The sequence below is a fragment of the Erpetoichthys calabaricus genome, chromosome 16, assembly GCF_900747795.2.
Source record: "Erpetoichthys calabaricus chromosome 16, fErpCal1.3, whole genome shotgun sequence".
Lineage (NCBI taxonomy): Eukaryota > Metazoa > Chordata > Cladistia > Polypteriformes > Polypteridae > Erpetoichthys > Erpetoichthys calabaricus.
Genome location: NC_041409.2, coordinates 30,438,871 through 30,451,583, shown reverse-complemented (window position 1 = coordinate 30,451,583; position 12,713 = coordinate 30,438,871). Strand labels below are relative to the sequence as shown.

Below are 12,713 nucleotides of genomic sequence, written 5' to 3'. Positions count from 1 at the left end.
TAATTGAAATAGAAGCAGAACTTTAAATGGGCGCCCGTCCTTTCTAAAATAATTAATAAAAATACATTTCCTAAATATTCTGACTTCAGGTGATCACGACTTTGTCTTATAAGGACTCTCCTGTGCTTAATACTACAGACAGACTTGGCTCTTTTCTAGAAATGAATTCTCCTAAATTGCTGTTAATTGCTTTATGAGTCCAATTAAGCCGAAATATGCCATCTTCTTTCTATACAGCCTTACAAAGCGGACTTTAATGTAGGCGGGCACGCTTTCGAATGGCCCATTTGTGAAATCTTTATAAATTACTAAGCAACTGTAACTAACTGATTAATAAGTACAAGCTACCGTGGCGTAAATCGGGAAATTGGCAAAGGAAATTACGCCTTTAAAGAGACGACCGACCTTTCGCTCTGCTTTAAAGGTACACTGAAAATCTGCGTATTAAAGAAGATACTGTAGATGAAATATTATGTAGTCAGTTCACATGTTTGCCCCTTTTTGTGTTATCATTATTTTATTTTAGTAAGTGGTTACATGAACCTAGCCTTATAGTATAACCACACTGCGCACATAAAACACCTTAGTGTTTAACCCTGACGCATTTTCATTTTGTATGCAGTGTATCATTTAGTGTGTATGTTAAGGTAAACTCAGCATTCAAGTAAGTCATTGTAACATTCATAAGCACCTCTGTGACTAGACGTTCGTCAGTTTACACATTTATTAAATATGCTCATCACTCAGTCCATTTACAGTAAGGCAGTTACCGATACACAGCAGTATGCGGCATAGGAGAAAGGCCATAATGCCAGCTGCAAAACGCAAAGTTTTATTTTTCTACTGGCGGAGAATCCCAAAGTATTTTTCGGTGAAATAGACAGGACTGGAAATCGCCCACATCTACCTTACAAGTTTCCTCAACTGTGCTCATAACAAACCCGTCTAAGAGGATTTCTGTTCTTCCTGTGGTTAACTGTTTAAAAAAGAGAGAAGACACTTGCATTGCATGTCTAACCAAGATAGCAAGCCCCCCTCTACGAAAAATGCCATCCGCGATAATGAGTTAATAGAGAGGTTGGCAGTAAATCTCCACTGTGAACAATGGCATTAATCAGATTAGCGTGTACAATTAGCTGCTAGGGTAGACATCGAGCAGCGCATGGTGATTTTGACAAAAGTCTGCTAATTGAAAGGATTAACTTAATTTCATTAATTCTCAATACACAGATCGGCGCTTTTCACACCATTGTGCGCAGCAGCGCCCGTCCGCCCCCCTATCTGCTTTTGCTTTTGTCATCTACATTTTAAACTGAAGCTTAAATGATCGATGACGTCAGTCGGGTATAAAACAGGAAAGTTGAGATGGATCACAAACATAAGAAAACCGTGAGAGGGACAGTAAAGTAATGCCAGAAAACTGAAAACGCGCAGAAACAGATTACTCTTCTCTATACTGCACTTTTTTGTTGGTTTAACTTTTTTTTCTCCCCGTGTCTTTATGTTGTGGTCCTAATCAGCATTTTTTTTTTTCCAAGTTTAAAGTTTTTCAGTGATGCCTGCTGGCATGTTCAGCATCGACAGTATTTTGGCTGGCAGACCCAGCTGTAAGGAGTCCGTTTTACTACATCGGAATGCGCCGGCCGTCTTTTCTAATCTGACCGACTCTCTTTACGCTACAGCAGACTACAGTGGGCTTTACCCCCACTCAGGACACCCAGCCTCCAACATGTCAGCTGTGAGTGGATCTAGACTTGGATATAACAATTATTACTATGGACAGTTTCACGTGCAGGGCGCCGCTGGACCAGCGTGCTGCGGCACAATACCCCTCGGCGCACAGCAGTGCCCGTGCATCCCGGCAGGTACGGTATCTCCCAAACACGTCTGTGTCTTTCTATGATTTATTCCCATAAATGTGATTGTGGCATTCGAAGTGCTTGTGTGAACTATTTTAAGCATTCAGACTTTAACTAAGTGTGCTGACTAACGTAAGAGGAGTTGCTCTCCTGATAGCTTTACTGCGTTTTTTTCGGTGGTAGTGTTACAAAATTGAAAAGCTGCAGTAAAAGATTCCTGTACCTTCTCGGGATCATTTTGGTAATGCACATTTGTAACTGTTGTTTTTAGTTAAGCACTCTTTGCGGAGGTAGAATTCCCAAGCCACAGCTCTTTTTGTATAAAAAGCCGACCGGTAAATGGAGACGGCAGATTCCGAAAATGGGTGGACAGATGAATGAAAGTGTGTCTGTGTGCGTTTGGTTAATTGTGACATTCTAAATATTTCTGGATTTTTATGTCTACAGTATTTGCAAAATAGATGGCTAGTCTATTCAGTTCAGGGTCGCCAAGTTGACAATGGCTGGATGGAAAGTTCGCTCTTTGTAGTAAAGGAACTTGTTAGGAAAGTTTAGTGGAATCCTAAAACTTGCTGGCCTCTCCATATTTATTGGAGAAATATGAGCGCCACTCAATGTGTTTGGATGAATGCAGGCGCTATATTACTCTAATATTAGGCAATTTGCGGACATTCACTAAGAAAGGCCCGTGTAAGCAAACGACATGTATGCATTTGGGTGACATACAACACATATCTGTGTTACCCGTGTGTGTGTGTGTGAGTGTTTGTGTGTGCAAGTATTTTCCCCAGGGTATTTGTTGCATTATGGTATGCATGGTCAGGTATCTGAATTAAATAATTGTTGAGGAGGTCTCACGTGTACTCGATCTCTTTACAGTAGGGTCGAATATTTGTGCTGACGTACTCCGAAATGACTTTAATTCTATTTGCACTTTTTGAAATGCACGCATGTTTGCACTCTTTAATCGCTGCCGTTACTTTAGATGCGTCCCAAATTGCGTTTGGTCATAAACGTGGAACCTCCGCGTTTTTACAGCTTTTCAAACACCGTGTATGTGTGGCGCTGCACTTGCTAATTGTATTTTTTCAAACTAACACAATTGTATGCGCCTGCCTGCCTGCCTGCCTGCCTGCTCGTTTTCTGTTTGTAACGTGAGCGTTTGATTGTTTGTTTAAGGTTATGAAGGCCCTGGATCGGTCTTGTTGTCTCCAGTTCCTCATCAAATGATGTCGTATATGAATGTGGGGACCCTGTCAAGGACAGAATTACAGCTTCTGAACCAACTGCACTGCAGACGGAAGAGAAGACACCGCACCATCTTTACCGACGAACAGTTGGAGGCCTTAGAGAACCTGTTTCAAGAAACTAAATACCCCGATGTGGGAACCAGGGAGCAACTGGCTAGGAGAGTACATCTCAGAGAAGAAAAAGTTGAGGTAAGCAGAAAGCAGGCCGCTGAATTTTATAACCGTAATGTTATGTCTTGAGTTTAGGTGTAGCTATTATAAAGATTAGAGGAGACCTAATGTGTCATTTTGATGATGTTAAAATTCGGCAGTAGCTGGTTGATTTTTTTTTTCTCAGTGTCAGACCCCGTTACTTCATGATGTTAACTTTTTAGAGCCTGACTCTGAGACATCCCATAATGTTTGGGTACTCGACAGCTGCTCTCCGTTATATCCTGTACCTGAGAAGACTGTCATTACATGCTGCACGCTTACTAACGGGACCTCTGTCTGCTTCGATTGTAGGTATGGTTTAAAAATCGTAGAGCCAAATGGAGACGTCAAAAGAGGTCATCTTCGGAAGAATCGGAAAACTCGCAGAAATGGAACAAGTCGAAAATATCGACTGAAAAAACGGAAGATGAAGGGAAGAGCGACGTGGACTCGGACAGCTGATAAATTCTTCTCCGGTCTTCCTTACAGTTTAAAGGCTCCGGACTTTGACGCGCATGGAGTCGAAAATCTTGCACAAACCCTAAAGTATTTTGTATATAGTGTGTATATAATGTGTGGAGTTGATGTAATAAAATGTGTTGCGATGATGTTGCACAAGTATAGATATCGAAATATTATATATATATATATATATATATTGATGTGATGGATACACTATTTAAGTTAAAAGTGACTTAGCCCGTAAGGTGCACAGTAAACCTTTCTCGTATTAAAACGCCTGGAAACGCAATGCTGAAACCTTTTTTTGTTTTTTTTGTAAAAATAGTGAAGTTTACTTTGGACAGAGGCTGGTTACATGGACATCGAGACAAAATGCAGAGACATGGATTTGCCGAATGTAAGAATACATATTTCTAACTGGGGCCGACTACGGATACACACTTGCAGTCAACGGGATGCTGCTGCTTTCAGAGTAAAAATGTGAGAAGCAGAAGTTTACAGTTGGCTGGGTTTTCAGTTAATATTTTATTATGAGTGTTGACATGTTTGCAAGGCAAATTTCCATTATCAGAAATGCTTCATACTGAATAAAAATAACTTAAGTATCTTAAAATTTTCATTCTTGTCGTTCATTTAAATTTGTGACAGGATTTCCATATTTGATATTTCCATGTAGCTTACCTGATTTTTAAGCAAACACGTTAACGTGAAACGAAACGAGAACACTGCGTGAATTGTTTCACTGCGTCTAAAAAAGAAAATGTCATGCAAGATAATAATATCACTTCGTAAATGTATTACTGGTCGTTGTATTTGGGAACTGAAATTCTACAGGACACACCTGGTATTTATCCTTACAGAGTTATTTAAGTTAAAGTTATTTGTTATTAGTAAAAAGCGAAACTTCAGTGTTTGTGAAGAAGTTGTCACCTAAGTTAATGTGCAGTCTGTCCATCCAGCCATACATTATCCAACCCGCTATATCCTAACACAGGGTCACGGGGGTCTGCTGGAGCCAATCCCAGCCAACACAGGGCGCAAGGCAGGAAGCAAAGCCCGGGCAGGGCGCCAGTTAATGCGTAGTCTGGCTTTATCTAAAGCCCACGGTCCGACGGAAATACGGTCGAGTGAATCACTCAAATATTTTATAGTACTTTACCTCATTTGCTTTAAAGCGTTTACTTTTTCTTTTATTATTTATTTTAATGGTATGTTTTCTGTGGCATCTTCATATTTTACACTGTAAACTGTCAATATTATCCGTTGGTGAGTGCGCTGTAATGAACTGGCGTCCAGTCCAGCTTTTCTCAAAAAAATGGATACATGCCTGAAGGAAAAGAGGGCTTTGTTTCCTTTCTTTGAAGGTTTTGGTGGAATGAGCTCAGGTATTGATGAACAAATACCTAACCACGCCACGGCTGAAAATATCTTATGCTATTTCTTGTCATAAAATATAATTAAAATGTGGCACGTAATATGTTTACAGTGTGAATCGATACAACACGATTAAACACTGAATTCTTTCATTTTCTATTCGAAATCAACGGTCAACGTAACAGCCTAACTAACCTAAACGTTATTGGCAACGAGTTGACATTTAAAAAACGGATATTGTTCATACCGATCACCTGTACTGACAGCACGCAGCCAGACGATTATTTTAGGAACTAATGAAGGCGTTTCAAAAGGATCTGCTATTATTCTAGACTGGACAGTTCTTCAGCTCTGTAATATGTTCAGGGTCGAGGGGGCGCTCCACGTGTGTCATCGGGTGCACGACATTACTCCGTCACTCCCCCCAACAACACACATATGTAGGAAAAAATGAAGAGTTTTTTTTTTTTGTATAAACTGATCATTTGCTCGTGAAACAGCATAACAACATCAGGATGTATTATTTAAAGAACGTTAAGGCCGCGATTACTACAACTATTTTATTTGAAAGCTGTCTCCTGCACAAAAAGATGCTATGCTGGGATGATCACACTGCTGGGGGGTTTAACGTTCTTGTTTCAAGGGCTTGAAAGAGTGATACTGATGCGTACGTGTACTAAGAGCACTGCTGCAGCGCGGCACCCGCACGGTGACCTGCCCTCTGCTGAGTGCGCACCTGCCCGCTAAACGTGGGACCCTCGAGATACGCCAGCTGATCGGCTCGGCCCTGCACGTTGATGTGCCTTTAACAGGGAGCGCTACTTCACAGGGAAAACGAAAGTTACTCGTCTCACTAGGAGAACTGTGGTGTGGAATGGGTGACATAGCAGATGAACGGCTTAATTAACAAGATCAAATGTGCAGAAAAAAATTATGACATGGGGGGGGGGGGGGGGGGGGGTATATCATCAAAATATACAGTTAGTTTATCTCACGAACAGATGAAACTCTTCGTCAAAAGGGACTCCAAGTGACGGTAACACATACATTGCGAAGAGATATTTTAGTACGAAGAAAAGGAGTATTTAAAAAGGACAAATGAGCGCTTTCTGCTGAATGATGAAACAAATTAGAAAGTTACCAAGTGAGGTACCATAAAGTGGAACTTGTAACGAAGGCAGACCTGGAAGGTAAATATAGCTGAGAGACTTCATGGTGAAGATGATTTGGGATCATCCAGTGCGAATCGCAACAAATAAAAGTTCAGGCTGAGATTGTCCAATTACACATCTCACACTGGTATTATTTCTAACGTTCAAAAGGGTGTCATGTGCGTCTGAGTCACTGACTGGGTTTATTTCTGAATATCCGACACCTGCACTCTTTGACTGTTTTTCAGATGACGGTACGTTTTCGTGCAAGTTGCCGACAAGTTAAGGCTCTGCTTTTAACTACTTCTTCTGGCTGGCGAAAGTGACTGAACTTTATTTTTTACCAGTTCACAGTTCAAAGTTTTCATCTACAAACGAAACGCGTTTTGGGGCTCGTGTGGGAGTAGAGGGGCTGGCCGGAATGCGTACAGTTTATGGCATCGCTAAGGAGTTCGGACATTTTGGTTACTTAATAGAAAAAGACAAACATTTTCAACATCATCAAATATTTATAAGATATGAGTTTGAGATAAAGTTTTAATAAAACCTAATAAGTGTGTGTTTAGTGAAGAGATGATGATGCTAAAGGAACTGCTTGGCATTCTCATTTCTCCAATTCAGTTTTGTCAATTTTTTTTTTGTCAATACCGAATGTTAAAATTACAGATCCTAAGTAAAAGTTCCCCATACGAAACGCTGTCTTTTGTATGTCCTTGAAATATTTTACTGGAAAATAATATACGCGATGGTATGTGTTATATGTGCATCTGAATAAGAAAACCGTTTAATTCACAATGAAGGTTAAAAATTATACAAAAAATTGCAATGTCTTATGTATTATGCGCTTCATCCATTTCATAATATTTAATGAGCCTACATAAAGTAAAAAAAAAAACACATTTTATGCACACACGCATATTTATATATATATATATATATATATATATATATATATATATATATATATATATATATATACACACACACACACACACGAGGGAGGTTCAAAACGTTCCCACACGTTTTAGAACTCTATTTATTAAGGATTTCAAAAACAAATGTATATCTCTTTTCTACATAGTCACCTTCGTTTGCGATGCACTTTACCCAGCGTCGTACTAATTTTTTAATACCAATTACTACTCCTCCCGCCTTCACCGTTTCCAACGAAAAAATGAAAGTGCAGAAACTATTTCAACGTCCCTCGTGTATATATATATATGAAATGCGGTGTGTTTTATTTCATGTTGGTACTTTAAATATATATATATATATATATATATATATATATATATATATATATACACACACACCTACATTTATATTATATAATATATAATGTGTGTGTGGGTGCGTGTATGAATGCATTATAAATATACAAACCCACATTCTGCAGCTGCAACAACCTGGTATGAAATCTCTAGAGAAAGTGGGGATCAGAGATTTCAGCCTTGAGGTTTAGACAGTATATAAAAAATAAACCCACATACATCACATAAATATGGGTAAAGACTGATTAATAGTTTTATAGGTACAGTCTAGAAATGTCATTTGCAGGTCCTGCTTAATTGACAGATTAATGTATGAATTTCAATCTGTAACTGGTTTCAATATTACAGCCCACTCTTTAATTTAGGACTTTAGAACATTCTAGATGAGAACAGGCCATTCAGCCCAACAGAGCCCACTATTCTTATCCACTTAATTCTTCTAAAAAATACCATCAAGTCGAGTTTTGAAAGTCCCTGAAGTCCTACTGTCTGCCATACTACTCGGTCTCTTATTCTAAATGTGTCTGGTTCTCTGTGTAAAAAAACAAAACAACAACTTCTTAATGTTTGTGTAAAATTTCCCCTTCAGAAGTTTCCAGCTGTGTCCCCGTGTTCTTGATGAACTCATTTTAAAGTCACTGTCTCGATCCACTGCACTAATTCCCTTCCTAATTTTAAACACTTCAATCATGTCACCTCTTATTATCCTTAATCTTTGGGAAGTGATACATTGTAATTTGAAATTTATTTCAATTGCATGGACAATTAAAACCAATAGTAAAGTAAAACAAGAAGCAACTTGCCTTTTGGAGAACAGCAGACGGCTCTTTCAGTTGTCATTGTATTATTCCCTACAATGATTTAAACTTTTTCTTGTTCTGTTGCTGTGGTCCGATATACAGTGCGTTAATTTATTTTTTCTCAAACTTAATTCTTATATTTAGGTACAGTATATGAGTAAATAGCAACTATACAACATATTACTATTTTCAAGAATAAAAAGGTTTCCTCTTTAAGAATATAGAATAATGTTTTTAAAAGTTGTGTATGTTTTGGTAAATAGCCTCAAGTATATTTCATGACGTTTTCTTCCAGGATCTCCTGTCAGAAGCAGCAGCAGACAGCAGGATTCATTTACTTACTGAATTTCTATATGTGTTACATGAGCCCAACATGCAGTATGTGATAGACACTTACTGTATACCAGTATGGCCGATTTAACATCCAAGAGAAGTATGCTAGTCATAAATTCTGTATATGAATACAACCAAAGACAAAACAGGTATTATTATTATTATTAATAATATTATCATCAAGGACACAAAAGTGAGTTCCATTTACTGTGTATGATTTGGTTTACATAAGTGAGGTGTGCAGTTGATTTTTAATTTGATAATGTGAAAAATTTGGTAAAGGGAGATTTGCTCTCCTTGAATACAAAATGTTTGAACTAACTGCCTTGGTCAGAGCAAAGAGTGTGGAGATTTGAAGGAGAAAAGTGAAGGACAAGCCAAGCAGCAAACTGAATAGTGGAAAACATGGTACAAGCCTTAAAGCCTCCATAGATTTAATGTACATATGCAGCTTTGAACATCTGTGTTCTTCTTTTTTTGTTGCTAGCAAAGACATAGACAATTAGAAAAGAGAATGGTAAGCACACTTAGATATGTCATAGGAGAGTGAAGAGTGGAGAAGTTTGTAGGTGCGCGTGTTGGTATGCAGAAGCTATCACTTGTAGGATATCCACAGACTGTACCCTGCTGCTCCTCCAGTAGAAAGCCTTTCTTACTACCACCCAACTTCCATCTCAACATGTTGAAAAAATTAAGATCCAGTTAAACATTTATAGGTTTAGGTTAATGAGATCACAAAGGTGAGCAACTGGGGCTGTTCTGGGGATTTACAACCTGGTGTGTGAGTATAAGAATTTTTATGTGTTTGCTTGGGATCTTTATGGAAACTACATTTTCTCTGCAGTCCAAAGACGTGCTGTCAGGTTAACTGGTAATGCTAAATCAATCAATCAGTCTTTATTGTGTATAACACAAATCACGACCTGCACTTTAAAAAAACACTTTATAAAGCAATTCAGATTGTAGTAAAAACTCAGAAATGAATTACTTATACAGTACTCGTAAGTAACATCGACCAGATGGTGCATCCAAGAGATAGCATACAGCAGATAATGACTTCTACATTAAAGATTCTCATTTTAAAGTAAATAAAATTTACAAAGGTAAATGTTGGGTGAGTTTGGAATCTACCAAGTTGAGTGAAAGTTTACCGTGAGCTAAATAGGAAGGTTTTACACAGCAGGAAGGCTAGCTTTAGAAGATCTAGGTTGTTTCTTACGTCGATTAGAATTCATTTACCCTTGAAATTATCAGGCATCAATATCACAGTTGAACTTAGGAACTCAATTCTTTGTTTCACTTATGATTTTTAATTAGTGATAAATGTCATCAGCGAATCTGAATAAAAATAGCCTGAAGGCAGTGACTGTGGTTTAATATTGCTATGGTTCCCTGTATTATGTATTCATGCACTTACCACCTGTAGTTTGTTTTGGGCAAAATTCTATTTAAAAACTTGTAAAGTGAACTAAAGTGATTATCACCGGTTTGTTTTTTTCTTACAGTTGTACAACTCTGTTTCTATAAATGTTAGAAGAAAATGTAATGTATTAAATCACAGGACAGACTTTTATTGAGCAAACATGCCAAATGAAGACAAAGTTTCCATTTTACTGTTAAACTGTGGATTTTAACACCTCACTTAACAAGTAAAAAGAACGTCTGATAAAAGTCCATTTTTAAAACCACAAGTTGTTAAATGATACTTAAAGAGTCACATTGCAAACAGGTTATCAGCAGACCTGAGGTGCTTGGTTTCTGACTTATAAAGCACTTACCTGAATTTTTAATGGGGCAAAACCCAACAGTATGCATCTTCATCGGAACCACAGCCAGCTCTGCCATGCAGGGTGGCAAAGTGTTCAGGGGACTGGCAGTTTGTCAAGTATAATAGACATAACTGATGATACTTTTAGGGGATGGCATCGGATTATCTGTGGCACTATCACCCAAATACCCCCCCCCCCCGCCCCAGTCTTTTATCTAACATCCTCATGTGACCCTTCAAGTGGACCAACTCCTCCTTGATGGACAACTTGATGTCCAACCCGCTCTTCAATCTGACATCCATGTGCAGCTGGTCTCCCTCCATAAGGGACACCCCTCCATTAAATCACGTCTTTGTGATTTCATCTGCAATATGTACTTTACCCAGGGAAGCAAAAAAGCCACAGAGAGCACGGATTGGAAGGGAAGCCAAAAACAAAGACTTTTGTCCAAAGAGCAGAAATGCTTGGATTAGTCTCATGCATTAGATTTATACACATCAAAAGTACTTTTTAATTAATCTTCAGTTTTTCCAATCCAGTTCCCTAATCAATTTTACAAAGTGTGGCCATAAGCTGAAGTGGCAGACATTCACAATACTGTCAGAATATTGGTCTAAAGGGTGGCAAATAGGTTTGGTCAATCGTCACTGTTATGTTTCACTCAGTAGGACCCCGAGCAACGATCTTTTGCCCACATCATGGTGCTAGAAAGTTCACTTCTCTTTAATTAAAAGACTCCATGTGTGCCCCTCTCGGATAGACTATTTTATGCAGCAGAAAAATTACAAGGTGACTACACCATAGCATAAGGTTGCAAGCTTTTTCTTTTTAATAGCATTTTATCATGTGGATTTTCAGTGCTATGTGGTTATTAAAATTCCATAATTTTGTTTGTATTTGTCTACATCTATCCTTGTAAAAAGTCCCGTCTTGAATGTTTATTTACTGCTTATCACGGTCAACTCATACTTTATGAGAAGTCCTATGTAAACATGGAGAGAACATACAGACTGCACACAAAATGTATCTCATCTAGCAATTCAAAAACTCCACTCATTTCACCGCCTTGTATACTCCGCGTCAAAACAAACATTTCCCTTTTTTGGACAGTTGTTACCCGATACTGTTTCTTATAATTTCTAGCAGAGTAATGTTTCACACCGCTTATATTTTACTAGCACTATGGCACTGTGGGTGGAGCAGTGGCTTGGATGCTAGGGATCTGCGCTGGCATTCGGAAGGTTGCGCTGGTTTGAAACCCATAAATACCAGCAGTGAATCTACTCCTTTGGGCCCTTGAGGCAGGCCCTTAACCTGCAGTTCTTCATCTTGGGTGATGTTAACGTGCATCCAACCCTGCAAGCAGGTCATCCAACTTGCAGGGAAAACTCGGGGTTTGGTGGCAGAATTTGCAGTCCAGTCACTGAAAAAAACCTCACAGTTCCAGTTGCTGCACTAGGGTCCCAATCCGGGAGGTTCGTGGTGTGGTGGGTGTGCCAACGTGCTGTAATCAGTGCATGGTCCTAACCTCTCTCCCTCTCTCTCACTGTGGTTAGCTCATCTGTCACACAAATCTTGCATCCTGGTTTTGAATTATGCGTCTAATCATTGTTTCTGTGGAATTAGGGTTAGGGTTCGGTTGACCCCAAATTGGTACTTTGTGAGTTTGAGGGTAAGGGTGTCTGTGTGTGTTATGAAATGGACCATCATGCTGATCAGGGTTTTTCCCACCTTGCTCCCAGTGCTGCGCTATAGGCTTGGCCTTCTGCAACCATGAGCTGGATCAACTGGGTTTGGGAATTAATGTACTGTATACTGTATATGTATGAATGTATGATATAAATAGCATGTAGTGATAACTGGAAAAAAATAAAATAGAAATGTACTGAAGAGATCCATTTCAGCTTCTGACACAGTTTCATGTGTACAGTACTGCTGTCAGTTGTGGCTTTGGCATTCTGGATCCTGCCATGCGCATTTGTCTTAAAGTGGAATGAATTAGTAATTATGAAAGTTCTGACGCATGAACTTTGTAGAAGGTTTGAACCACATCTACATTTCCTTAACGTGGTGGCTATACATGTGGATGTTTTTGCACACAAGAAATTTTTTCTCAATCTGATAAACACAAACACGATTAAAATCAACTAACCCTATCCATTGCAATTCTATTTAACAATTCTACTCGTTTATTATAGATCAAGAACAGCATGTGGCATTTAGGCATGAAAATTCATCAGAGATTACTTTCT

General features: G+C 38.8%; 1 protein-coding gene across 1 annotated transcript; it reads left to right on the top strand.

Annotated features, from left to right (window-relative positions):
- Nucleotides 1-1,360: 1,360 nt before the first annotated feature.
- gsc (goosecoid) lies at nt 1,361-4,368 on the top strand. Its single transcript, XM_028821440.2, has 3 exons — nt 1,361-1,865; nt 3,039-3,298; nt 3,614-4,368. Exons 1-3 carry the CDS (start codon nt 1,556-1,558, stop codon nt 3,761-3,763), a joined length of 720 nt encoding a protein of 239 aa, XP_028677273.1. The 5' UTR covers nt 1,361-1,555; the 3' UTR covers nt 3,764-4,368.
- The last annotated feature ends 8,345 nt before the right edge of the window (nt 4,369-12,713 follow it).

What these genes read in the sequence shown, in the direction of transcription:
- gsc (XM_028821440.2), top strand. Translation starts at nt 1,556, where the DNA reads ATGCCTGCTGGCATGTTCAGCATCGACAGTATTTTGGCTGGCAGACCC. An exon ending in GTGCCCGTGCATCCCGGCAG is followed by an intron (nt 1,866 to 3,038) that starts GTACGGTATCTC and finishes TGTTTGTTTAAG; the next exon opens with GTTATGAAGGCCCTGGATCG. An exon ending in TCAGAGAAGAAAAAGTTGAG is followed by an intron (nt 3,299 to 3,613) that starts GTAAGCAGAAAG and finishes CTTCGATTGTAG; the next exon opens with GTATGGTTTAAAAATCGTAG.